The 24,452-nt window shown below is 46.6% G+C and overlaps 2 protein-coding genes and 1 pseudogene across 2 annotated transcripts; 1 reads left to right on the forward strand and 2 right to left on the reverse strand.

The window, feature by feature from the left end:
- The first annotated feature begins 1,577 nt into the window (after positions 1-1,577).
- Positions 1,578-4,570, forward strand: LOC136497486 (uncharacterized protein At1g32220, chloroplastic-like). Its single transcript, XM_066493305.1, has 7 exons — positions 1,578-1,885; positions 1,999-2,092; positions 2,193-2,281; positions 2,586-2,641; positions 3,386-3,532; positions 3,845-3,970; positions 4,060-4,570. Exons 1-7 carry the CDS (start codon positions 1,758-1,760, stop codon positions 4,338-4,340), a joined length of 921 nt encoding a protein of 306 aa, XP_066349402.1. The 5' UTR covers positions 1,578-1,757; the 3' UTR covers positions 4,341-4,570.
- A 796-nt stretch (positions 4,571-5,366) lies between these two features.
- On the reverse strand, positions 5,367-6,642 carry LOC136497488 (uncharacterized). The gene has a single exon (XM_066493306.1). The coding sequence runs from the start codon at positions 5,858-5,860 to the stop codon at positions 5,549-5,551; it is 312 nt and encodes a 103-aa protein (XP_066349403.1). The 5' UTR covers positions 5,861-6,642; the 3' UTR covers positions 5,367-5,548.
- A 162-nt stretch (positions 6,643-6,804) lies between these two features.
- LOC136497484 (probable protein phosphatase 2C 39) lies at positions 6,805-11,056 on the reverse strand (annotated as a pseudogene).
- Between the last annotated feature and the right edge of the window lie 13,396 nt (positions 11,057-24,452).

Here is a 24,452-nt window from a genome sequence, read left to right on the forward strand (position 1 = left end):
AGTATAATCCTTGTGTCATCTTAGCACACCATCCGGGTCAGACGTGCAATATACAAATTTACGAGCCGGTGCTTACTCGAGACACCGACAGGTTACAAACGGACGAAAGAGGGACAGGTCCCAACTCTCTAATGGAAGGAATGGGTGCCGAGAACTCGGTTGCTCCTCAGCCGTGTGCTTGTGTTGTGATCGGTTCGAGGTTCGATGGGTTCGTGATTGTTCGATCGGGTCTGGCCTGGATCGATAGTACGATTGTTGGACATCTTTTATGGGACGTCCTGCTTTATCTTTTATAGGTCAAAGAAAAGCACGGGTTACAACGGAGGAAAGGAGGAGAACGAGCGAGAGACAGAGGATGTCCTTCAGGTCTTGTTTTGATGAGCATTCATTCGGCTGGACTTATTGTGGGTCTCACAATTTCAGTCCGGCTGCATGGGGACAGCCTCTATCTCCTCCCTCCAAAGCAAATCCTAGCGAAGCCAGATCAGCACCTTCTGGTCCAAGGCTGCACATTTGCAACTATGAGCTCGGCATCATACTCATTGCTCCGCCACCAGGCATGTCAAAGCATGCAAAAGAAAGTAGGCACAGGATCGAGGGCATCGTCCAGCCGTTTGTTGTCCCTCCACCGCGATATAAGGGGAGTGATAGGCCAGCGACTCGGCTGGCCATGCGAGAGGCTGTGGCTGAGGCTTGTGTTCTGCAGGGTAACGGTGTTGTAGATTTGTCAGAGGATACTGACGAAGATGTGCCAGATGAAGACGATGAGCAGGTGGTTGAGCTATCTGATTGTTCTCAACAAGAGAAGGAAGAAGAGAAGATTTATGCAGAGACGCTATGGGGGCAGGTAGATTCTTCAGAGAGCCAGGAGTGAAGATCGCGTCCAGTTCTTGATGCAGTCCCATGGATCTATTTCGCCCTGATAGTTCAATGGAGAGGGGTTATAAAGAGAGTACAGTATCAAAGGTTGATATGACAGACATGTTTGATAAGCTGTTGTTGGAAGCATCGGATTCGCATATTTCAAGCGAACTGAAGTTTGTGAAAGACTGTTGTTGTATAGTCTGACGACCAGAAAGAGAAAGGTGGCCTGAGCCACGATTCATTATCCCATTTTTCATGTTTCAGATTACATTTATGGTGTGTAGATATCATGTCATGTTTTCATGTATTTCATTTTTTTTAGGAATGCATCCTTGTATTGGAAAACATGATGGCTTGCTCATTCATCTTATGAGAGACAAATGTATACATGATCTGCTGAATGAATAATTACATACTCAAATGAAGATGTGTGATATTCATTTTGCAGCTTATCATTCTCCTATTTCTATCTATTACTTTATATATATGTATATTCTAACTTTTTGAGTTATAATAAACTTATAGTTACTTTATTTACATATACCTATTTTGTCCAGTTCCATTCGTTGCAAATAAACAGCATCCAAATATCCCAGCCGTCCAATCGGATGTGGACCAGACGTCATATTTTTCCCGTGGTTCGTCGTTTACTGGTTTCCGAGCAGAAATCCGCAGGAAAACAAGCGAGCGACGTGGCAGCGGCTAGCGGGACGCCTCACTCCAGTAGTCCAGCTCCAGGCTCCAGCAGCCCACAACCACCGGCAACGCGAAGCAAGCAGCCCCACGCGGCCACGCTCTGCGCCACCACCTGCCGGCCGTTCCCGGCTCGCCGCCGCCGTTGCGCCCTCGCGCTCACACCTCCGCCAGCTCAGGTCCATCGAGCGGAGAAACCCATGGCCCCCTCGCCGCTGCTCGTCCGGCCGCCGGCGATGGCGAATTCACCCCTTCCGCCTCCCCGATGCGCGGCCGCGGTTGCAGCGGCGCCGGCGGTTCGGACGGCTCCCGCGGCCCCATTCTCTAGGTTATCTTATGCTCCCCCTGGCTCCTGCTGACCCCTCTCACCTGGCGCATGCTCTCTCCTCGTTTCCGGCAAAAATTCTTGGTGACATGACATGGTTTCTCTGGATCGCGCAGGCTCCGTACCAAGTGTAGGTTCGCCGCGTCGGATGTGAGAGAAGACTACTCATCCACTCCGATAGATATTGTCGCTGATGTGAAGACGGAGAAGGCATGGGTTTCCGCAGCTCAAGTTCTCTAACATTCAGCTTTTGTTAGGTTATTAAGCCGATTTTCCCCCACCATTCTGAACTGTTTCTTGGCGGTTGCAGATTGTGGTGTTGGGAGGAAGTGGATTTGTTGGCTCTGCGATCTGCAAAGCTGCTGTCTCTAAAGGAATTGAGGTTATGAGCTTCAGCAGGTACTTCTTTTGCTCTTCCCTGTGATGAACATTTCTGTGATGTATATATCCTGTAGAAGCAAATGGGTGATATATAAATCAATTCACTATGCAGCAGTTGCAACTTTCACTATTTTCTAGCATAATTTAAGTTTAGGTTCTTCATCTATTGATTTCTTTAGCAGACCCTTTATTTTACTAAATTGGGTCAATAATCTCTGTTTTTGTGGTAATGAAAAATGAGAGGTGGATACAGTGTTCTGGGTACCAAACCTGCATTATGTAGAAATTTACCCATTCTGCTTGATTGTGTGTTGATGGGCAGGTCAGGAAGACCATCTTACTCTGATCCCTGGGTTGATCAAGTCAATTGGCTAGCAGGTACTCTTATAGTATGTCGTTATATGAGTTTGATTATTAGATTTTACTCCTCACGTTAGTTAGCTGCTTTACTTCCCCAACCTGTTGTGTCTAGTGTGTTAATGTTGATGGTTTGTCTCCCAAATTATACCTTTATCAAGTGATTGAGGATACAACTGAATGGAGAATGAGAATAATAAGATTCATATCCAGAGTAATAGCTGTTCTTTAAGAAATGTATTATGTATGATCCATGTTGTACTTGTCTTCGACAAACAAAATTTTGTATTGACATCATTCTGTCATGCTGTATTATGTATGATCCCTGTTGTACTTGTAGTCAACAAACAAAATTTTGTATTGTCATCATTCTGTCATGCTTTGTTTGGGATATTCAAATAAACTGTACAAAGGAATTTATTTAAGTTTATACAACATTCTATTGATGTCCTATTGCTTCTGAGTTCTGAGATAAGACATATATGCATTGACATACATTGATTATTGCAAAATAATGTAACCCTGTACATAAGACTGTTTCTTACTTTAGCCTTGCTCACTGGCTTACTGCATGGCTCTTCATTCATAAAAAACTGCTTTAACAAAGTACAACAGAGAATAAACTGGATTTCCTGTTGGCACCTTGTTCCTGCAAATATGTGGAAGGGCCCACATGGCGATAATCTACTTTCAAGAATCAAGAGTCTGCGATTTACATGTTGTCTGGCACTCTAATATTCAGTTAAGCACCTTAATGTGATGTAGGAGATGTTTTCTATGCAAGATGGGATGAAGTATTGGTTGGGGCTACTGCTGTTGTGTCTACCCTTGGAGGGTTTGGCAATGAAGAACAAATGAAAAGGATAAATGGTGAGGCAAATACCATAGCAGTAAACGCTGCAAAAGAATATGGTAAGTATTACGTAGTGCACTACAACATTGATGCCATTTTGTATGCACTATGCTCTATAGACAAATTTTCATGAGATTGATGTGACTGAACTAAGATTGTTCAAATCAAACTATAGTAGTCTGTAACTTCTCAAGTGTCAGGTACATCTAGTGTAACGACAAAGTTTTTAGTTGTAGAATTTTTGTTAGAGAACTTGCTTTCTGGATTTAATCTTCTCAAGGAATGACATCAAAGAGAAAGAGGTGGATTGTTGTTTTACCATATCCTTTCCTTTTGGATTGAAATAAATATATTCATGGGTTCATTTGCAGGAGTTCCGAAGTTCATTTTAATCTCTGTACATGATTACAATCTTCCATCCTTTCTTCTTACCTCGGGTTACTTCACTGGTAAGAGAAAGGCGGAATCTGAAGTCCTTTCCAAATACCCAGCCTCAGGTTAGAAATACTTCACACCATTTATCGTCAGGTTTTTCTCTCGAATTTATATATTCTTACCATATATTGGACCTGCTTTTCTTTTACAGGTGTTGTGTTGAGGCCAGGCTTCATTTATGGTAAAAGGAAAGTAAATGGCTTTGAGGTACCGCTCGACGCTGTTGGACAACCATTGGAGAGGTTGCTCTCCTCTGTTGAAAATTTCACCAAACCATTGAGCTCACTGCCTGCCTCTGACCTAATCCTTGCACCCCCTGTGAGCGTGGACGATGTTGCCTACGCGGTAATCAACGGAGTCATAGATGACAGCTTCTTTGGGGTGTTCACCATTGAACAAATCAAGGAAGCTGCAGCCAAGGTAAGAGTGTGAATCTGTGGTCTTGTTCCCCAGTCTCTGAATGTATTATAGGTGGAAAGTTCGTAAACTCAGCAGTAACTCATGATCCTTGTGTTCTTTCTTTCTTTCTCCCTAAATCTTGGACCATAGTCAATAGTTCAAAAGTCAGTGCAGCATTTTTTTTTCTGCTGGAATTTTCTAGCACTTGAGACTTAAGAGCTAACAAAACTCCGTATATAGTACCGTGGGTCACATAATTGTTACGTTGGTTCACAATCTTGCTGGAGGTGAGCGGCATGAGCTCACAATCTTGTGAATGTGACATTAGACCCATTTTCAACAACCTGCACTTCGAACCATGTTGCTGTTTTCACCAGATGGTTTCCCACAAAATGTTTTAAGTGTAAATCATGTGTATCATTGATCAGATCAACTCAACTAAAAAAGACGCTATTCACAAAAGAACGACCCTATGTTCACGTGAATCCAACATGCCGAGTAATTGACTTAGACAATTAGACATGATGGGGAAAGCGGATCCCGGCCTGCGTGTATCACTTATTAAGGCTCTTTTGCCCTTCCTCCAGCCCGGCCAGCGGCCATGATGGGGAACAGATGTTCATGCAGTGCAAATCTTTAGTGGCAATCGGCAGCAGCTGTCCTGCTGATCGACCTGCCAGGTCAAATGGGTGGAGAATCGAGGGCTACCCTACCTCCTCATGACACATTGATACATCACACATGCACCGGTCGTTGACTCGCTGGCGATGATACTTCAGGCAGTGCAGGGCTGCAGGCGTTGCCACCGAGCGGCATCATGGCAAATCCGAGCGATGAGCAGCACTGCAGCAGGTAGGTTTTCTATGGGCTGAATGGCTAATGTATTCTATAGGGAAAGTGAACGTGAAACACTGGGCAGTTCTCGACAACGTCGTTGAAACTGAATGAAAGATTTGCTGTGACCATGACAGTGGAACAGAGCAGAACAGCTTCAGCTCACATGATCATGCCAACGGCAGGCAGATAAAGGGCGACAGCACATCTGCGACTCATGAAGCATTTCAAAATTTCAAGTTTTCAACCTGGTGCATACACGGGCCAAGTCACGGCAGATACGAACGCAGTACGACTAGTAACAGGAGCACTACTTTCACCACCACAGAAACTCCACCACGTTTATTCGGTTGGACGGACGACATGCCACGTCTGACCGACCACTCTCGCGTCGCGCCTACTACTAGCTAGTACGGCTTGAGGCAGTCGTAGAGGCGGCGATGCTCCGACGGCCAACCAACAGCAGCCTCCCCCGCCGCTGCTGCGGTCGGCGACTGCAGCGCGCTCGCAGTTGGGGATCTGACGCTGGACGGCGACGCGCCGGTTGGCGTCAGGCACTGAGCCGGCGTCCTCGGGCTCTCCCGGCTTGCCAGCAGCGCCTGCCGGGACGCGGCGTCGGGGTTGCCCTCCACCCGCAGCATCTGCAGCTGCCGCCGCCTCTGCTCCCTCCTCACCTCGTTGCGCTTGTTCACGTAGTCCTCGTGGATGAACACCTCCATCCTCTTCTCGATCTCACTACTACCACACAGGCACAGCCCACTGTGAATTACTACTGCTGCTGCACACTATCATTCATCAAACTATCCTATCCAAGATCCTAGCTGCAACACAAGCACAGAGAGGAGGAAGAGGGAGTGCTGCGGTGGAGAACTGCACTTGTATGTATAGCGATTCATCCAGATCCAAGGTGTTGTTAACCATGGAGGTCACTGTCAGTCGCTTTTGCCTTTAACCAATTTCACAAGGCAGCTGCCATTAGTCCATGCCAAGTGTGAAGTCCACGATGGCACAAAAATAAAATGCACGCCATTTTTTACCAAATTACCAAAAGGTCCAGTGCTACATTGCTTGCCTGGCTGCTTCTGGAAAAATAAGAGAGGCCTTTCTAATGCCATTTCCCATGTCTCTCTTCCTCGGTCACATCTACCAGGACGTCGCTGTCATTGATGCACAATAAAAAAACGCTAGAATTGGAGGATTAGTGGCTGGCGTACTTTGGCAGAGCAAGACAGCGATGTATTCCAGGTTAGACTCGGGCCGCGGGACGCTGTCCCTATCCACGCTCCACGGGGGATTTTCAGTGCAGAAGATCGGGAGATGGTTGCCTGCTCGCAGCGGCATGGAATTGTGGACAGAAAGCACAAAGGAGCTAGAGGTCTGTGGTATGTGCGCTTAGATTCATCACGCGCCACATAATATCTTCGAATTAGTGGCTGGTGATATCAGTAAATCCTCTGCACTGGACTGGTTTTTGCATGGTTTCCAAATTCTAGTCCACATGGACCACATCTCAAATGTTTTCCCTTTTATTTTTGGAAATATAAACCTTTGACAATATTGTCGGACTAGAAAACCATAGACTTCAAGTTCAAGCAAGTTCATACCATGAGTCATAAATTTACGATTGATGACAGAAACAACAAAAATACTTAGCAGAGAAGGATTGGCAAACGGAAACTGAAACGATCTACCACTCTGCTCATGGACTCATTAGCTCAAGTACGAGCCTCCATGTTTGATTCATGTACAAAAGTAGGTCAAATCCATGTGCACCTTGTGATTGAACAAAAGGTTTTGTTCAATTCCCAAATTTCAAAACAATATATACATTTTTATTCGGTTTATTGACTACCACACCATTCTCAACAAATAAAAACCTTGTAATTTGAAACAGACACGTATGCAAACACCCACAAAAATTTACCAGCTGATAGCCCGTCTCTCTAGCTCTCCATTCTTTCACACGGAAGTTGATGCAGTCCATCGTCCTCTGTGCATTTCCAAGGATGATAACAATGACAGTCACATCATCGTGGTACTTTCTCCTGCTCCCAACAGGTATCCTCATCAATTCTTCGGCTGTTAAAGCTGGGAAAATAGACAGAAAGCGATTAGGAGTTGCTGAGTTAGCATTGATGCAGGTTGATCTGAAATGATTTCAAAGATGCTGATTACAATGGGGGAAAATGATACAAAACTATATCAAACAAATCCTGATGCTTCTAATATAATATGGAAGACGAATTGTGCAGATGACTCATAGATTAATGATCCGCAAGGCAATAGCCCTCTTAACTGTTTGATAATTCAATAAAAAAAATTCAAAATATAATTTGGAGGGTACCTGCTTCCTTGGCTGCTTTGAGTATAAGTTGCTCGATGAGGTATTTTGCAGGATCCCCCATTGGATCATCATGCATAAATTGATAAACCAACCTGAACAACTTCATCATTACTGAAGAAATCAAATAAGCCATCACTACCAAGCACAACGAACAAGTCATCATCTGTAACTTTGTGACTCAATGTGTGTGGATTTGTGTAAACATATGGAGGGCTGCTCAGATCGCAGACTCGTAGAATACCCATCAGCGCATCATTGAACTTCCTCTGCAAATTGATCAAAAAATAATGGTATTAATTACAACTGTAACAATGATACAAATTTTATTCACTTATCCAAGAGTAATATGTCACCTGCTTTAGATAGCCAACTCCAAAGGCACGAGTAACCTTCAGCTTTCCTTTTATTTTGTTACCCCTGACAACTGAAGAATCGTCAGAATGATCAGCTAAAAGTCTTTGGTGCTCCAAAGGATTTTCAAGTGAGTGGGTCTCTGTCAGCTGAGTAGTCTTCAAAGCACCATTTTCTACATATGGCATGGAAGCAAGCACAGCTCTACTGTCCCCCATATTTAAGATGCACAGATCTGTTCCATGAAGAAGAAGAACCAGAACACAAGACCCTACTGAAACTAAATCTGGTCTATCATCCATCTCTTGTTCAACCATGCATAAAAAGTCATTCTCAGCTTGCTCAACAGCAGTAGAAAGGCAATTCAGCACACCAGCTCGAAATGTTTCAGAAAATTTTATGTCTTCATTTTCTGAATTTCTCATGGCTAGTGTTAACTCGCTTTTAAGACCATTGAGAGAGCTTTCTGATGAATTGTATAAACCATTTTGTTGCTTTATCCGATTCTCCAGCAGGTACAAGTAATATACTATGTTATCATATAGAGTTACCGCAAGAAAATCAGCTGCATCCCTCCCATTAAACCCATCATATATTCCACAAATCAGCCATCCATTTTTCTCTGAGCACACAGCTTGGACTCTATCCTCTCCAGCAGCTCCGCCAGCCATTTTCACCTCTGTATTAGTCAGAAAATTGGATGATATGGTTGTTGGGGCACTGGACCTCCAAAGATTTTTACTGATCTCAAATATAGAGCTCTCAGTTGACACAGGGCTACCTTGTGAGGTGGAGAATGAGTCCAATCTTGACATTGATGGAGAAGAAACAATTTTTCTAAAGGCATTTGGAGAATCTAGTTCTGGTAAAATTTCTTCACCAATAAGACCATTGCAAATATTTGTATTTGCCAGTGTAAAATTTGCACTAATAGCAGCACCAGATAAACAAGTAAATGAGCCATTTCGTGACCCCATCATGGTATTAGTCCCAAATATGTTCTTAGGAGAAATGCCATTCCCATGATCATTTTCAGGAGAGAAAGCTCTGATAAGAATCACAATGGTATCCAAAGCTCACATTGAGATTGCTACAACTCCTGACAAGCATATCTTCTTCCTCAGAGCTGATGCTGTGATCGCTAGTGTCCTTATAAAACAGTTCTACGTCCACCATGTTTTTCTACAACAGTATAACACCAGCGCAACGTAATACTGCTGGAACACTTTGTTTTCTATAGGTTCCAATGCTATTCAAATGCCATGCCAAATACTGCTTCCTTTATACTTGAACGGAAATGCAAACCAAACCTGCAATACTAAGCACAAAGTATTTCAGAAAATATTACCTAACTAATGATCCGAATACACATCATTGCTTTAGTGTTAAAACCGCTGTAAAAGAACAAAAAAGGGTCATGTACTATTTGATAAGCTAATAGCAAGGTGATTGTAAATTAGTATGTTCCAGCCTACTAAATCTGTAATCTGTGCACAAGAATTGCAAAGGATGGCAGCTCAACAAGGCAGAGGGCTGCTTCTCTAGTTCTGGTCATAGTATGGTTGTGATTGCAGTACAAGTTGATCCTCTGTTTTAATATACGTATATATGACAATTCACAGGGTTCAAATCCGGGTGTTCATCTATTTAGATGCTTGTCAGTTTAGTGGTCGTGTGCATCCCTAGCCAGTGCAGAGGCTAGAAGTTGACTCCCTTCATCTAAATAATGAAGTATTCCTTCCTGCTAACATGGTACTACCTCCATCCCTAAAAGAATGCAATTTTAGGTTTGAACCAAGTTTACGGCAAATAGTATCAACATTTATTACTTCAAATAGATATAATATGAAAATATATTCCATGATGTATCTAATGTTAATCATTTGGCATCGTAAATATTAATATTTTTTTGTATAAATTTTGCTAAATTTGAGATGAATTGATTAAAAAGAAAACTAGAACTGCATTCTTTCTAGGATGGAGGAAGTAAGTTTGTTTGACTATTTTTCCACCTGGATTTAAGAGCACAGAAATAACATATTAGGTGCCAATCGCCATTAATAAAATAAGAGAACTCAAGTTTGACTTGTGCAGGTTGTAATATTCGCCTGTTCCCGCATAAAAAAATATATATGAGGAAATCAAAGGCCACCAGGCTACAGCCTCCTCCACCTTGAATTGTACAAACCTACCCTCTTTAGTTCTTATCAAAAGTGGCCTACCCTCTTTAGTTCTTATCAAAAGTGGATACACCGGTTCTAAACTCTGGCAGTACTTGCTGCTAAGCAAGCAGATATGACCCACCGGACACAGTTTGCGAAGAAATATGACTGAGTTCTACAAGATCCAAATACAACAACTGAAGAAAAGAAGGAAAATGATAGCCTCCCAATCAAGAACAACATCGTTCGGAGTCAGAGCGTAGAGAGTTGTACTCTTGAACAAGACATGTAGGGGAACAGAGAGAACACAATAACCTGAAGTGAGAAGGGGTTGCTTCGCATACGACCGGAGCACACGGCAGCAGCTAAATGAACTTCACCGCAGCGGCTGTGGCCAGTGTTCCCACAGAAACTAACCTTCTTCTTGGCGTTCACCTACGCAGCAGCACAACAACACAAGAGAACGGAACACACATGAGAAGAACGATCAGACAGACAGGCAAAAGCAACCAGAGGCACAGAGACGTACAGATGCATCCATCTAAGTTCAGAGAGATGGGAACCGGACCAGGCGACGCAGCCCCTGATCTCCTCCCCCCATTCCTGAGCCCAACCCCGGCCCCAAGCGCGCAGCAAGGCAGGAGACGCGGGCAATTTGCGTCAGGAAAAGCGCCGGCGCCGCCCGTTCTTGAAAAGGCCCTATCGCAGCAGAACAGAACAGAACACGAATCAAGAATCAGCATACCGCGCGCAAGTCGAGTGAGATTATAGTTGCAGTTGCGTGTACAACTACATACGCATCTACAGAACGCGGACCAAGGGAGGAGAGGGGAGGATTCGCACGCTCACCTCTCCGCCAATGACCAACCCCGAGCCGCAATCCGGGAATAGCCGAGCAAGTTGAGGCGGGGTGGCAGGAAGAGACAGCCGCGGTGCGGTGCGGTGCGGTGCAGTGGAGATGGGGGACGGAAATTTGGTGGAAGGTGTGAGCTGCGGCGAATATATTGCGGGATTGGGGTTGGGGGTGGTGGCCTGGTGGGGGAGGGAGAGGGAGAGGGAGAGGGAGGGAAGCAACAGACTCCCCTGGTTTTTCTTTGTTCTTGTTTTGATTTTTTTAGGTTAGATCTGACTGCTTCCTGCCTGTGATCTGATTGGATCTACCAAATCTAACCATGGCCATGTTGCTTAGCTATGATACACTAATTTTCTTTTTCAATAAATTAGCCATACAAATTAATACAAACAGTTTATAGACCAGCCGAACAAGGCCTATGTCACTTGCCACCACAATAATGACACTCTGGCTTGTGCTTCGCCCTTTTCTGCGGCCGGGGTAGAAACTAGGGTAAAGTGAGTAGGTTTACCCAGGATTGGACCCAAAAATCATTTCAGCTTATCAAGATTATACAAATTAGTGAACTATTCCCAGTGAGAATCATTTCAGAGACTCAGTCAAAGAAACCGAACGAGCCCTAAAGCGTGTTTGCGTAGGAAATGGCGTGCGCCGTGCGTTTATCCCTAGCGGCTGGTGCTCGCGTGTAAGGCTGGATAACGAGCTGGCTCGGCTCGTTAAGATAATGAGCTAGCTCGGCTCGGTTCGTTATCCTAACGAGCCAGAAAGGCAGCTCGGTTCGGCTCGTTAAAAGCTCGAGCTGGCTCGTTAAGCTCGCGAGCCAGGTATAAAAAATACACAAAATATAATATTTGCATTTATCTAAAGTTTGAAAATAATAATAATATAAAAGAAATACATCTAGACCAGTTACCAGTTAATTTATAGGATCTAGACCAGTTACTAGTCAATTGTAAAGTGCAAGACACGAAGTAATACAAAAACTAATATAAATTTTGATACTTTTTTCCTAGAAGCTTGGCTCGTTTAGCTCGTGAGCGGCTCGTGGGCTGGCTCGAGTTGGCTCGTTATAGCTAACGAGCTAAAATCTTGGCTCGGCTCGGCTTGTTATCATAATAAGCCGAGCCGAGCCAAGTCGAGCCAGCCACGAGCCGAGCGAGCTAACGAGTTTCGAATTTTTTGTCCAGCCTTACTCGCGTGGGAGGTAGGGCCTGGCACTTTGAAACCTGAACAAAAAAAAAAGTTCGAATCAGACCTGAATCAAACCAAAATATCGGTTTCTCCGTTTCATTCAAGTTCGGTTTTAATACTTGAGAAGAAGCTTAGTGACAGAGCTAGGAGCAACTTTTATGAGGGATCAATTTGCCTAATGCTATAGCAATTAGTCACTAATCACAAATTTGATGCTAATTAATACCTCAACTAGAACTGTGCCCGTGCGTTGCAACAGAAAAATCACGGCATTGCCTTCCCAATTATGGTCTAATTTTTTTCCATCTTCAATCAGTCAATCACGGCATTGCCTTCTATATTAATTTTCTTTTTCCCTCCTCAAGCACGGCATTGCCTTCCATTCTGGGTTTCTTTCCTTCAATTGCGCCGGTAGGGAAGCGATTATATGGGAAGTTTTTGGTGCTGCCGGGTGGACCTATGTTGAGGGGTGTTTAGTCCTACCGGGTAGACGTTGACAATGCATATGTTTTAGTTGTAGAGATAGAGGTAGAGAAAACACAGCAAAATATATCAAGTAGACTCTATTAAATACAAGTTATAATTTTAATAGTCACTTCTAGTATACTATATAGGCTATATAGCAAATAGCTATTTGGATTAACATGAAAATAACTGGAAGAAAAATAGCAATTGAATATTGATTATTAGCCTACAACTACTACTCATGCTGCGATAACGGGGGAGGGGGGCAAGGCTCCATTGGTTCCATTATCGGCTTCTACTTCGATTTCCTTAATCCAATCGGGAAACCAAGAAACGGATCCTACGTAGGAGAGCATTTAGCACCGAGAACAAGATTCCTCTACAGACTGTACTCCGTAGCGCACAACAGCGGCCCCAAGATATCACCGTACATAAGTGCTAGTCGTCGGCAGCCCCCTAGACGCCATAGCCCACAATACATATTCCACTCCTTCAGTTCGGCCGATGCTGATACGATCGTATACAATCGTGGATTATTACTGCTGGTTAATTTGGTGTAAGAAAAAAATATTATTCTGATTGAAAATTATGCCTTCCCAACCCTTTCCCTAACCCTATCACCTCCTGTCCTCCTTGCCAACGACGCCCATCAGTCGCAGTAGTGGGCCACGGATGGCTCGATCCACGTCACCCCGTCCGTATGCATACTAGACACTAATGTCGTTGTTGTATGGGTGTATGCGTGATCAGTGTAGGTTCTGAAGTTGATGTTGATGTTCTTTGACATCCTCTCTCTACCAGGCTAGCAAACTGTCTTTTCATCCTTAAATAGTTTTTTGAATTTTCAACTTGTATATGGGTTGAACCGAAAAACAAACCAAACCTACACCAAACTTGTTGGTTTTTCATTTTGTAACGAACCGATTGACTCTTGATTTCTGAGAACCGAAGCTTACGAAAACCAAACAATAAACTGGACTAATTTTTCCATTTGAATCAATTGCCCACTCCTAGTTGGAGCTATGATCAAGTAGATCTCACGGCACGGGTTGGCCATTGTGCCATCAAACTATCCAACATGCACAATTTTTTGGTTGTTAATCCTAGCATCTAAACCTAACATTTTGGCATAGGGGGCTGAATAGCATGGTATCTCACGCGAGTGGCACGACATGGTGGTTCCAATCCTATGGCGGCCCCATGGTCAGATCTGGTTTCCTCGAGTGCAAATCTGATGTGATGTTGAGCTTAGGCTGCGACCATAGGCACATGCTGGCAACCCGCAGTGGATTCGGGAAAAATTTTAGGAGGCTGAAAAAAAAATACGACACCAACATATCTCTGATTATTGCTTGATTTTAAGTCTCAGTCCTATCTATACGATTGTGGGGGATATGACTCTCGGTATCTATAAGACAAGACATAGGCCGCACCGTCAGAGGTGGCCCAGTCCACAAGATCAAGACGTGCATGGCACTGATCGACGTGTACCGTAAGATATTGTATAGTAACAAATATGATATTTTTCTTGTAATCCTACCCCTCCAGAGTATATAAGGAGAGACAGGGGTCCCTTAGTCGACATCTATCTACATACACCCCATGTTCAATACAAATACAACAAAGACACAGGATATAGGGTATTACGTCGATCAGATGGCTCGAACCTGTCTAAATCGTAGTCTCTGCGCCTTGTGTCATCATCCGGTTCCTATCACGCGCACCTCCACCGATCAATCTACCTTCGTGGGATACCCCTCGGAGGACTGCCGAACATCTTTTGTCGACAGTTGGCGCCCACCATCGGGCTCGTGCGCGCTGATCCTTAGCGAACCAGATGACGTAACTCAAGATCAACATCCTTCGCGGCAACTCGGATGATCGCGTCGACATCCTTCGACAACCACGGCGTACGTCTTCGTACATGGATTGACACCGCCAAGCTCCGACTATGTCCGTCCTACTCCAACACGAGATCAACTTCGTTCCAGCCGTCGAGCGAGCCGCTAAGCGAGCTGCTCGCGTCGCCAACCAGATAACATCAAACGTCGCCGACCAGACATTCTATTTAAAGCTAAGTTACGATTTAATATTCTTCAATCTTCGTATATCGCCATGATGTTTCTCCGAGCTGTTTTCTCCATGTTTATTCACCAAACAATTTTCTTTCATGTATACCATCTTAAAGATGACATACAACTAAGTCTAAGACGAACCCCCGAACAGACATGTTGACGCTCAGATGTCCCCAGAGACGGCCCTGTCTCCGGCTCCTCCCTACACGTGCACGAGCGTCTACCCTCTGCGTTATGGGTGGTCGGCAACGGCTCCTTAGCGACGCCCTGTTCTTCCTACACGCGCACGGGCTCCATGCTTCGCGTTATGGTTAACAGGCTAGTTAGGGCTAGAGACTCAGCTACACACTAACTGGTCGGGCGGTTTATATTAAATATAAATACATCTTTAGAATAACACTAAGTCTTCACACCAACTGATCACCGAGCTGCATACGCTATTTCATCACCATTACTGATTCTTCTCCGGAGTTCATATATTTTTTACATCATGTACTACCAGTTCTACATATTTGTATTGCAGGATCATCGTCTAGGTGATCGGACCACCTGGTGCTCGGACTTCTCCACCGATCAACTGGTCGAACCGCTAGGTTCATGGACTTTGTCGTCGACCAGTTGATGGGACTGTTCGCCGGTCGCTTCTACTCAATGCTCACTTCGCCGCCGACCAGTTGACCGGATTGTTCATCGCTCGTGCTCGGATATCGCCAGCTACGCCAGGGACTCCTCAGTGCTCGGAAATCACCAACTACGTGAGGTACTCGTCGGTGCTCGGACGTTGCTAGCTATGCCGGGGACTCCTCGGTGCTAGGACATCGCCAGCTATGTCGGGGACTCCTCGACGCTCGGACATCGCCGGCTATGCCGGGGACTCGGAGCTCAAACATCGCCATCTATGCCGAGGACTCCTCGGTGCTTAGAAATCGCCAGCTACGCCGGGTACTCCTTGGTGCTCGGACATCGCTAGCTACGGCAGGGACTCCTCGGCGCTCAAACATCGCCGGCTACACCGGGGAGTTCTCGGTGCTTGGACATCGCCGGCTATGTCGGGGACTTCTCAGCGCTCGAATATCGCCGGCTATGCTAGGGACGTGCAAGCATCGCCAACTAAGCTAAGGACTCCCTTGGTGGTCGGATCTTGCTACGTCTCATTGGTATGCTATCAAGCTGCTCCATGCTATTCGGATTAGGGTGCTAATCTTGGACAACACGTCTAGGGTCTTGATACGTGCATGTCAAATGACGTCGACAAGTTTTTAGACTTTTTTTCTTTGAACCTGCTACAAGATTCATTCTTTATCTTCCAGTAGGCTCGGCGACTAAGTGACTACACTTCACCTAGCGGTGAATGTAGTGCTTATTTCTTGATTTACCCTTCTTATTGATGGAGTCTAAGTGGCTACACTTCTCCTAAGTCAAAGAATTTTTAGAATTTTCAGATTTTGAACTTGAGCTCCTTACATCCTTATAGCAGGTCTTATTTGGGATACACTACTCGACGACAGTTCACAACTGCTCGGCAACTCATTACGATGGTCGTACCATGAGTCTGACTGCTCGGTTTTATTCGCACCTGCTCAGACAAGCTCAAGACGGCGTTGCACAACGGATACAAGACGCTCGGGGACTAGTTGTGGGGGATATGACCCCTAATATCCATAAGACAAGACATAGGCTGCACCATTAGAGGTGGCCTAGCCCACAAGATTAAGGCATGCACGACATTAGTCGACGTGCACCGCAAGATATTGTATAGTACCAAATAGGATACTTTTCTTATAACCATACCCCTCCAGAGTATATAAGGAGAGGCATGGGTCCCTTAGTCGACATCTATCTACATATACCCCATATTCAATACAATACAACAAAGACATAGGACGTATGGTATTACGTCGATCAGATGGCTCAAACCTGTCTAAATCGTTGTCTCTACGTCTTGTGTCACCATCCGGTTCCTATCACGCGCACCTCCACCGATCAATCTACCTTCGTCGGATACTCCTCGAAGGACTACCGAGCATCTTTTATCGACAACGACAAAACTTTGCCTAAAAATTCAGAGGGGAGCTCTAGGGCTCCAGTATCGGTAGGGGGGCTCGAGCCCCCCCCCCCACGCCCCACCGTTGAATCCACCATTGCTGGCAACGTGTGTGGGTTGAAGACATGGCAATGAAATCATTTGGTATGTGTAGTGAAAGGATCAAGATGCCCAAGAGGGGGGGTGAATTGGGCTAATTCTAAATTTCTTTGCAATAATTAAATCTTATGGTTAGCCCAATTAACCCCTTATACCTAAAAAGTGTATCTAATTGTTCTACCGCACAAAAGACTTGCAACCTAAGTTCCAATCCTACTCTAGCATGGCAATTCTAAGAATGTAAAGACATGAATTGAATTGCTCAAAGTAAATGCTCAAAGTAAATAGAGAAGGAGGAACGCGGTGATGTTTTGCCGAGGTATCGGAGAGTCGCCACTCCCCACTAGTCCTCGTTGGAGCACCCGCGCAAGGGTGTAGCTCCCCCTTGATCCGCGCAAGGATCAAGTGCTCTCTATAGGTTGATTCTTCGACACTCCGTCGCGGTGAATCATCCACAACCGCTCACAACTTGAGTTGGGTCACCCACAAGCTCCATCGGGTGATCACCTCCCAATCACCACCAAGCCATCTAGGTGATGGCGATCACCAAGAGTAACAAGCACGAACTCTCACTTGACCACGACAAGCCTAATAAGAAGGTGGATGTAACAACCCAAAAATCTATACACCAAAAATACTAGCTACAAAATTTTTCTCAAAAATCCCATGTGATGATGAGTGCCATGTATAGAAACCCAACCTAAGAGATGCATTAGGTTTAACCCAACCTCAGTCAACATATAAGCATGGCATGTCATTAGATATCTGTGTTTATTAATTTCCAACAAATATAATGTTGCATACATTGTTAAATTCAAAATGTGATTTGAATTTCCATTTGAGTTATAATTGCTAAACAACTCCAATAAAATAATAAACCATAAAGTTATTATTAAAAACAAAATTCCCTAAACTCCAATGAACAAGTCACCTCAGTTGTGAAATCAAATTTCAAACCAAATTTGAATTCAAACAAATGGAAAAGAAATGAAAAAAAGGAAAAGGAAGAAGAGAAGAAGGCCTCCCAACCAGCTGATCGGCCCAACCCGCACGACCAGCAACCGGCCCAGCCAGCCACCGGCCAGCCCCGCCAACGCGCTACAGCCAGCCCGTCGCTCGGCTCATGTGGCCCAGCTTGCGGCCCAGCGTCGCCCGCGCGCCCGTCAGCCTCGCTCGCGGTCGCTACCACCTTGGCCCCACGTGACAGCCACACGTTGCCCATGCCCGCGCGTCTCCCCGTCTCCGCTTGCAGCCGCTGACTGCTGGACCCCGCACGTCAGCGCTACTATGCTTCTTCCCCACACTGCGCTCGAACCACCGCGCGACAGAGCTCTGACAGAAATGGCAGGGTGGGCCAGGGGTCATGCCCAGGGCATGGTCCTGTCTCCCCCTTGCGCCGCACCCACGTAACCCCGCGCACACCGTTGGATGCAAGCTCGCACCCCGATCACCCTTGAATTCCCAACCACCGATCACCGGGCTCGCCGACCCCCGCTCGGCTATAAGAGCCTCGGCCGAGAGCCCTAGCGCTCGTCCCATCGCCCGCCGCCACCTCGGTGGCCAACCTCAGCACACCCGAACTAAGAGCGAAGAGGGAGAAGGGGAAGAAGGGGGGAGGGAAGCGCCGAAGCCGCTGCCGGGGAAGAACTGGGAGCACGCCGGAGTTCAGAGCACCGCCATGGGTCGGCACTGCACGGCTTCCGGAGCTACACGGCCGCAACTCATCATGGCACCGCTATCCTCTCTTCCACAGCACCCACGGTGAGCCCTCCTTCCGAACCCTCAGCTTGCCGCCGGACTCTGTCACATCGGCCATGGCGCTCCACACTAGGAGCGTGTAGGCCAAGGCCATCGCCGGCCGCAGGGAACACCCGCACCCACGCACACATCTGTGACCACGCCGTGACCACCCCGCTGGAGCCCCGTTGATCACCCGCGTGCCTTGCCATCGTCTCCATGGTGCCATGGCCGCCGGGAAATCCCTGTCGGCCACATGGGAACGCCGAAGCCCCGCCTTGAGCCCTAGACACTTCACCGTGCCCCCACGGACTCGCAGTAGCCTATACCCACTCAAGCTGAGCCACCCGGAAGGCCACACGCGCGACTTCACCATCGGCAAGCATTGCTAAGCCGCCGCTCGCCGTGGCCAGCACCTTAGAAAGCTCTAGCCGCCACCTTGACCCCTCAGACGCAGTCACCATGGCCCGGGGAAGCTTTTCCCCTCCCCAATCGGACACCAGAGCCACCGCGGGGGCTCACCGTGAGCTCATCGCTGGTAGGAGCACTACCGTGGTAAGAAACAGGGGGACACCCCTCACCGGCCACCCGTGCATAGACTCGGTGCATGTGAGCCGAGCCAAGGAGAAGAGACAGGTGGACTCAGTCCACCGTAGACCAGTCTGTGGTCCATGGACCAGCAGCAATTGGTCCACCATAGACCACAGCCGTGGACCACAGCCCAATACGAGCCCACGGCCGTGACGTGGCCACGTCACAGCGTGCCACGTGTTCGGCCCAGCCTGGCCCAGACCGGCCCAACCCAAAGCCCAACCAGCCCAGTTCGGACCCGGCCCGTATTGACCGTTGACTGGTCAACGCTAACCGTTGACCTGGCCCACCTATCAGTGACACGGACACCCTAGACCCACATGTTAGATACTGACATCATGATGACATCACATGGGACCCACATGTCAGAAGCCAGCACAACCGAGGTGACGTCATGCTGACGTCACGATGACATCAGCTGCTGACATCAGCAGACCAGGCCCACATGTCAGTGACCATGACTATTGACCGTTGACTGACATTGACTGGCGTTGCCTTTGACCGGACCCACCTGTCAGTGACCCAATAGACTTTGGCCCCACCTGTCGGTGTGGACGACGTTGATGATGTCATGCTGACGTCATGCTGATGTCAGCTAGGACCCACCCATCAGCTCAGAACCGTGATGCTAACGTCAGCAAGCCACGTGGCCCAATCACAGCATGACACGTGTCAGCCCAGGATTAATTCAGCCTTTTCCATTTTCAGAAATAGATTTAAACTTCGAAAATTCATAACTAATTCATATGACCTCAGAAAAATACAAAACCAGGACCAAAATTCATCTAAAATCAAGCTCTACATAATGAACCCATGTTTGAGTGCATTTGGCACTTTTGAATTTTCATTGCTTCTTTGTGCTATTCTATAGACGTCGCTAACGCGACTGTATTACGATCGTTTGCAGACTCAGAGGAGAAACAGACAGACAAGGATCGTGAGTACCGTGAAGAGTATGGAGACGACTACACTGAAGGTGCCACATCCCACCCAATCTCGTAGCACCTATTACACATGGCTAATATAGAAATGCTAGCGCTTACTTTATTGTCATGATCACATTATGGTAGGACTTGCATGGTAGTATGCTTTCTTGATGGCATTTACCTTGACGCAACCTTAGCCCTACTCACCCTGCTATTAGGCTAGTCACACGCTTGCTAATATATTTCAATGCTTACTACTTCTACTATGCTTGCACTATATGGAGGCGTGGTGGAAACTGGTGTTACCTGGACCATGGGAAGAGTGCTGCGTGTGTGACTTGGGTGCGTGGAGGGTGAGGGTTGTGTCGACTAAGTTGGAGTATACGATGAGCCTGGGGCAAGTCTTGCCGTGGGGTGCTACCTGGGCACCCCTGGAATGGATACCTGTGGTGGGTAAATGTTATATAAGGTGGCCCTGGGTATGAACCTGTGATGGGAGGAGCCTAGGGTGGAGGTGCTATGGTGGCACGGTAAATGGAAACCCTGATGAAGACATTATGGCTTGGTCATCCCTAAGGACTTACTAGTACTTAGATTCACCGGGAAGCCTTACGTACCACTCGCCCTATATTGTGCGGGACGGCCGGACTACTTGGTAGGATATTGCACTACTGCTAGGTTGTTAGCGGACAGTGTAAGGAGGTACGGGGTGCGGTGGATTTCCCCCCACACCCTTCCGAGACTTCATGGAGACCTTGTGGACCCGGCTCATGACTCACAGTTTCAGCCACCCTAGACTGGACTTGGGGTGTACCAGGGCTAAATGGTAGAGTGGCATTATCCTAGGCTAGCAAGCGGCTGGAATCAGCCCAGTTGACGACGGTCAGCGAGGAAGGTGGATCTTGTGGTTATGTAAAACCTCTGCAGAGTGTATGGTTGATCGATCGATACAGGTGCCGACTTGTCGGCTATGGACCTTTCCTGGGTTTCGCTTAAACTAGATAGTGAGATGAGTCCTTCTCTTTCTCCCCTAGGAGTGAGTGTTCGGACGTAGCCAGGGGCTACGAGCCATGAGACAGTGCCGAGAGAGAGTTGGCCTATCGACTAAGCGATGGTACGGGTGTGGTATGGTGATGGTGTGGATATGGTGGTATATCGATCCCAGGATCGAAACCCGGCTCAGGAGTGGGAAAGAGGGTGAAATGTGTGTGAATGGTGTTAAAACTTGATCAACTATTATTATGAACTTGATATGCTAACTACATAGGAAACCCTAGCCTATTAGGTTCCTTTGAATATATCCGACTTGCATCCAAAGCAATGTTCATAGGGTTGGGAGTGGCCAGTACAAATCATACTGATAAATTTTGGCATACAGGTTTTGCTGAGGAGTATAGCTCCGAGGAGTTTGACGATTGAGAGATTCGTGCCTACGCTCGAGTTTGGCGATCTTATCTTCAAGCTGTTCTGAATGAATGCTACTTTTGATTCCGCCAATGCGGCGATGTAATAATTTATATAATTCCGCACTATTTATACTCTGATATCATCGTTGTATGGATGTGATATTCGACTGGAATTTGGGTAATATGATCTACCATGGTCTTATTACACTTCAACTCTGGGGATTTCCCATCGCAGAAATCGAGGTTGTTTCAGTGGATGCACACTATGCTACTCTTGATCTTCACTAATGAGGACTCTCTTTTGGATTCTCAAATCTCAATCACCTCACTAGGACCTTGCTCTTCTTGGCACTCTCTAAGGTGTTTCTCAGCTGTTGGAATGAGCAAAAGTACCCCCACACACGAGTGGAGGTTGTATTTATAACACCAGCTAAAAAATAAATCGTTATGTGCCTCTGCAGGGTGACCGGACGCTCCGGTCAGTATACCCAAACTCCAGTGTTTATAGTGTGATCGGACGCTGGCCAGCATCCAGTCAGCACTGATCGGACGCGTTCGGTCATGATTTTCCCTCTCTGGAACCTTACTGGAGTCGACTGGACGCTGGCCCTCAGCGTCCGGTACCATGACCTCGCAGCATCTGATCACTTCCAGACACTTTCTCCTTGGTCAAATGAACTGACCGGACCCTAAGCTAGCGTCCGGTCACACCAGAGCCAGCGTTCGATCAGTATTTGACCCTCCATTCACTTCTAGCTCTCGAACATATGTGAATGAAGTTTGCTCCATTGGATCAAAGGGCTGTTATGGAGCTACCTAGTGCTAGTTTTAACAAGTGTGCACCACACCTAACTCACTAGACTCACCTAGGTCAAGCTACCCGTTCATACCCCCCTTAATAGTATGGCCAAAGGAAAAACAAAGTCCTAAACTACTCTAAGTGTCTCTCCAACTCTAATCGACACTTAGAACTAGTCCATCCTTAACCTTGTCGTCCATCCTTTGAAAACCAAAATGATTTCCATCGTAGGGACATGACAACCATGATTGCCCAATCGATCTCCATTACCGTGACCTAACTCAATTGTTTATGCAAAACACGCGTTAGTCACAGTAATCATGTATTGTCATTAATCATCGAAACCCAACTAGGGGCCTAGATGCTTTCAATCTCCCCATTTTTGGTGATTGATGACAATACTACCTCAAGTATGTGAAAGAGATAAGGTTTTTAGCATGCTTTAGGCAATAAGAACAAAGGTGTTAGACAAGCTTATAAGACCCAAGCCAACATGATATACTCAAAAGATATGAAATAAGCATGAGTACAAGTAATAAAGCTCATTTGCATTGGAGTAAAACGCGGAAGCAAAGGGAAATGAGCAAAACACAAGTGATATGACATACAAAGAATTCAAAGTAGAGAGCACACATGTCATATATCACGACCACGTAGATATCACTATCACATAAATATAGTAAACATGAATACATAATGTATCTCACACATAAAAACTCCAAATGTGAGTAGATAAGCTAATATAATAACTAAGCTCCCCCTAGATAAGTAGCTCCCCCTAAGCCTAACATACTCGAACCCTCTCCCCCTTTGGCGTCAAACACCAAAAACTATGGGTCGGTCGGTGGGGCTATAGCGGACGAGCCAGGTGCTGAGGTACGAGGAGCAAGGTGGAACTCGGTGCCATCATCGTCTGATCCTGAGCTCTGGGCTACCAGACCCTCTGAAGCAGGAAGTGATGCTGAAGCAATCTAGGTTGGATCAGGAACTGGTGCTGCTGTAGGCTGAGCTGGTACAACTGAAGCAGCTAGCTCTGATGATGCCATTGAAGAGGGTAGCGTCTCTGTCATCGCTGTGATAGGTGCAGCCATAGAAGGTCCTAGAATATGCAGGTATGGAGGAGTGGGCTGCCCTATCAACTCACTGAAGGAGGCTCCAAGACTCCTAGAGACTTAAGTGTCTGGCTCAAGCAGCGACAATGTCTGTGCTAGTGTGAAGCCCATTCGAAGTGGTGTGAACTACGGGGCTACCACTGGTGAAGCAAACCATTGGGACACCTGCTCTGTCAGAGAAGCATACTATGCATGTGGTTGTCCCTGACTCTGAAGCCCACTAGGCTGTAACGCTAGAGTCATCGAAGTGGTAGCAGGCTGACCAAGCTGGGGCGTAGGCTATGGCGGTGGGGCCCTAATCGCCCACACAACATGCTGCATGAACCCGAGAAGCTACTGCTGCTGCTGGAGTGCCTAGGTCTGCTGCTGAATAACAAGCTGCTGGCGCTGGAACTCATCCTGCCGAGTCTGGAACTGTGCAAGTGTAGCAGCTATCTCCTGAGCCTATCTGGCCTGGTCCTGCCTCATCTGCTCAACTATAGCTAGAAGAGCGGGGTCAGTCTGCGGGGCCGGTGGCGTTGAACTGGAGCTACCGGCCTCAGCATCATGTCGTCGTGGAGGCATCTGTGGAATGGGCTGGTAATCATCATCAGAACTGTCACTAGGCTTGCTAGTGACCAACCCCTCCTGTTGAGCAAGCTCCTCCTCCTCTGTAGCTGCAATACCCCTGATAATATCATCCTACTGGGCTGTAGTCTCTGGCACCTCTAGACAACGATGCAGCTGACTTGGTGCCTATGGTGTACTGTGTCGGATCATCTGAGATAGGTTATAGGCAGGGAACTCCATCGTGGCAACACTGTACTTAGCAATCATCTCAGATGACTTAACAGAAATAGCTCTATGGATAAGGAAAGTGACCCAGTGAGAATTGGGTAGCTGCCTGTAACCTCTAAAGCCCTCAACTATAGTGTCCTCCATCTCTGACAGAAGAAGATCCCAGATGTCAAAGACTATCTACTATATCAGAGAGTTGAGAAGCCATAGCTGAATATGAGTCAATCCCTCTCTGTATCCCATCCGTGGGAGTAAAGTCCTCCTCATAACAGCCTTAAGCACATGAGTAGTGGGCGTGAGATCACTAGGGTTCCTCCTCGACCCCTCGCCAAAAGGCTCAGTGAAGCAGTGATGTACCAAGTCTGTAGGGGGTACCATG

This window comes from Miscanthus floridulus, chromosome 12 (genome assembly GCF_019320115.1).
Source record: "Miscanthus floridulus cultivar M001 chromosome 12, ASM1932011v1, whole genome shotgun sequence".
NCBI classification, from domain to species: Eukaryota; Viridiplantae; Streptophyta; class Magnoliopsida; order Poales; family Poaceae; genus Miscanthus; species Miscanthus floridulus.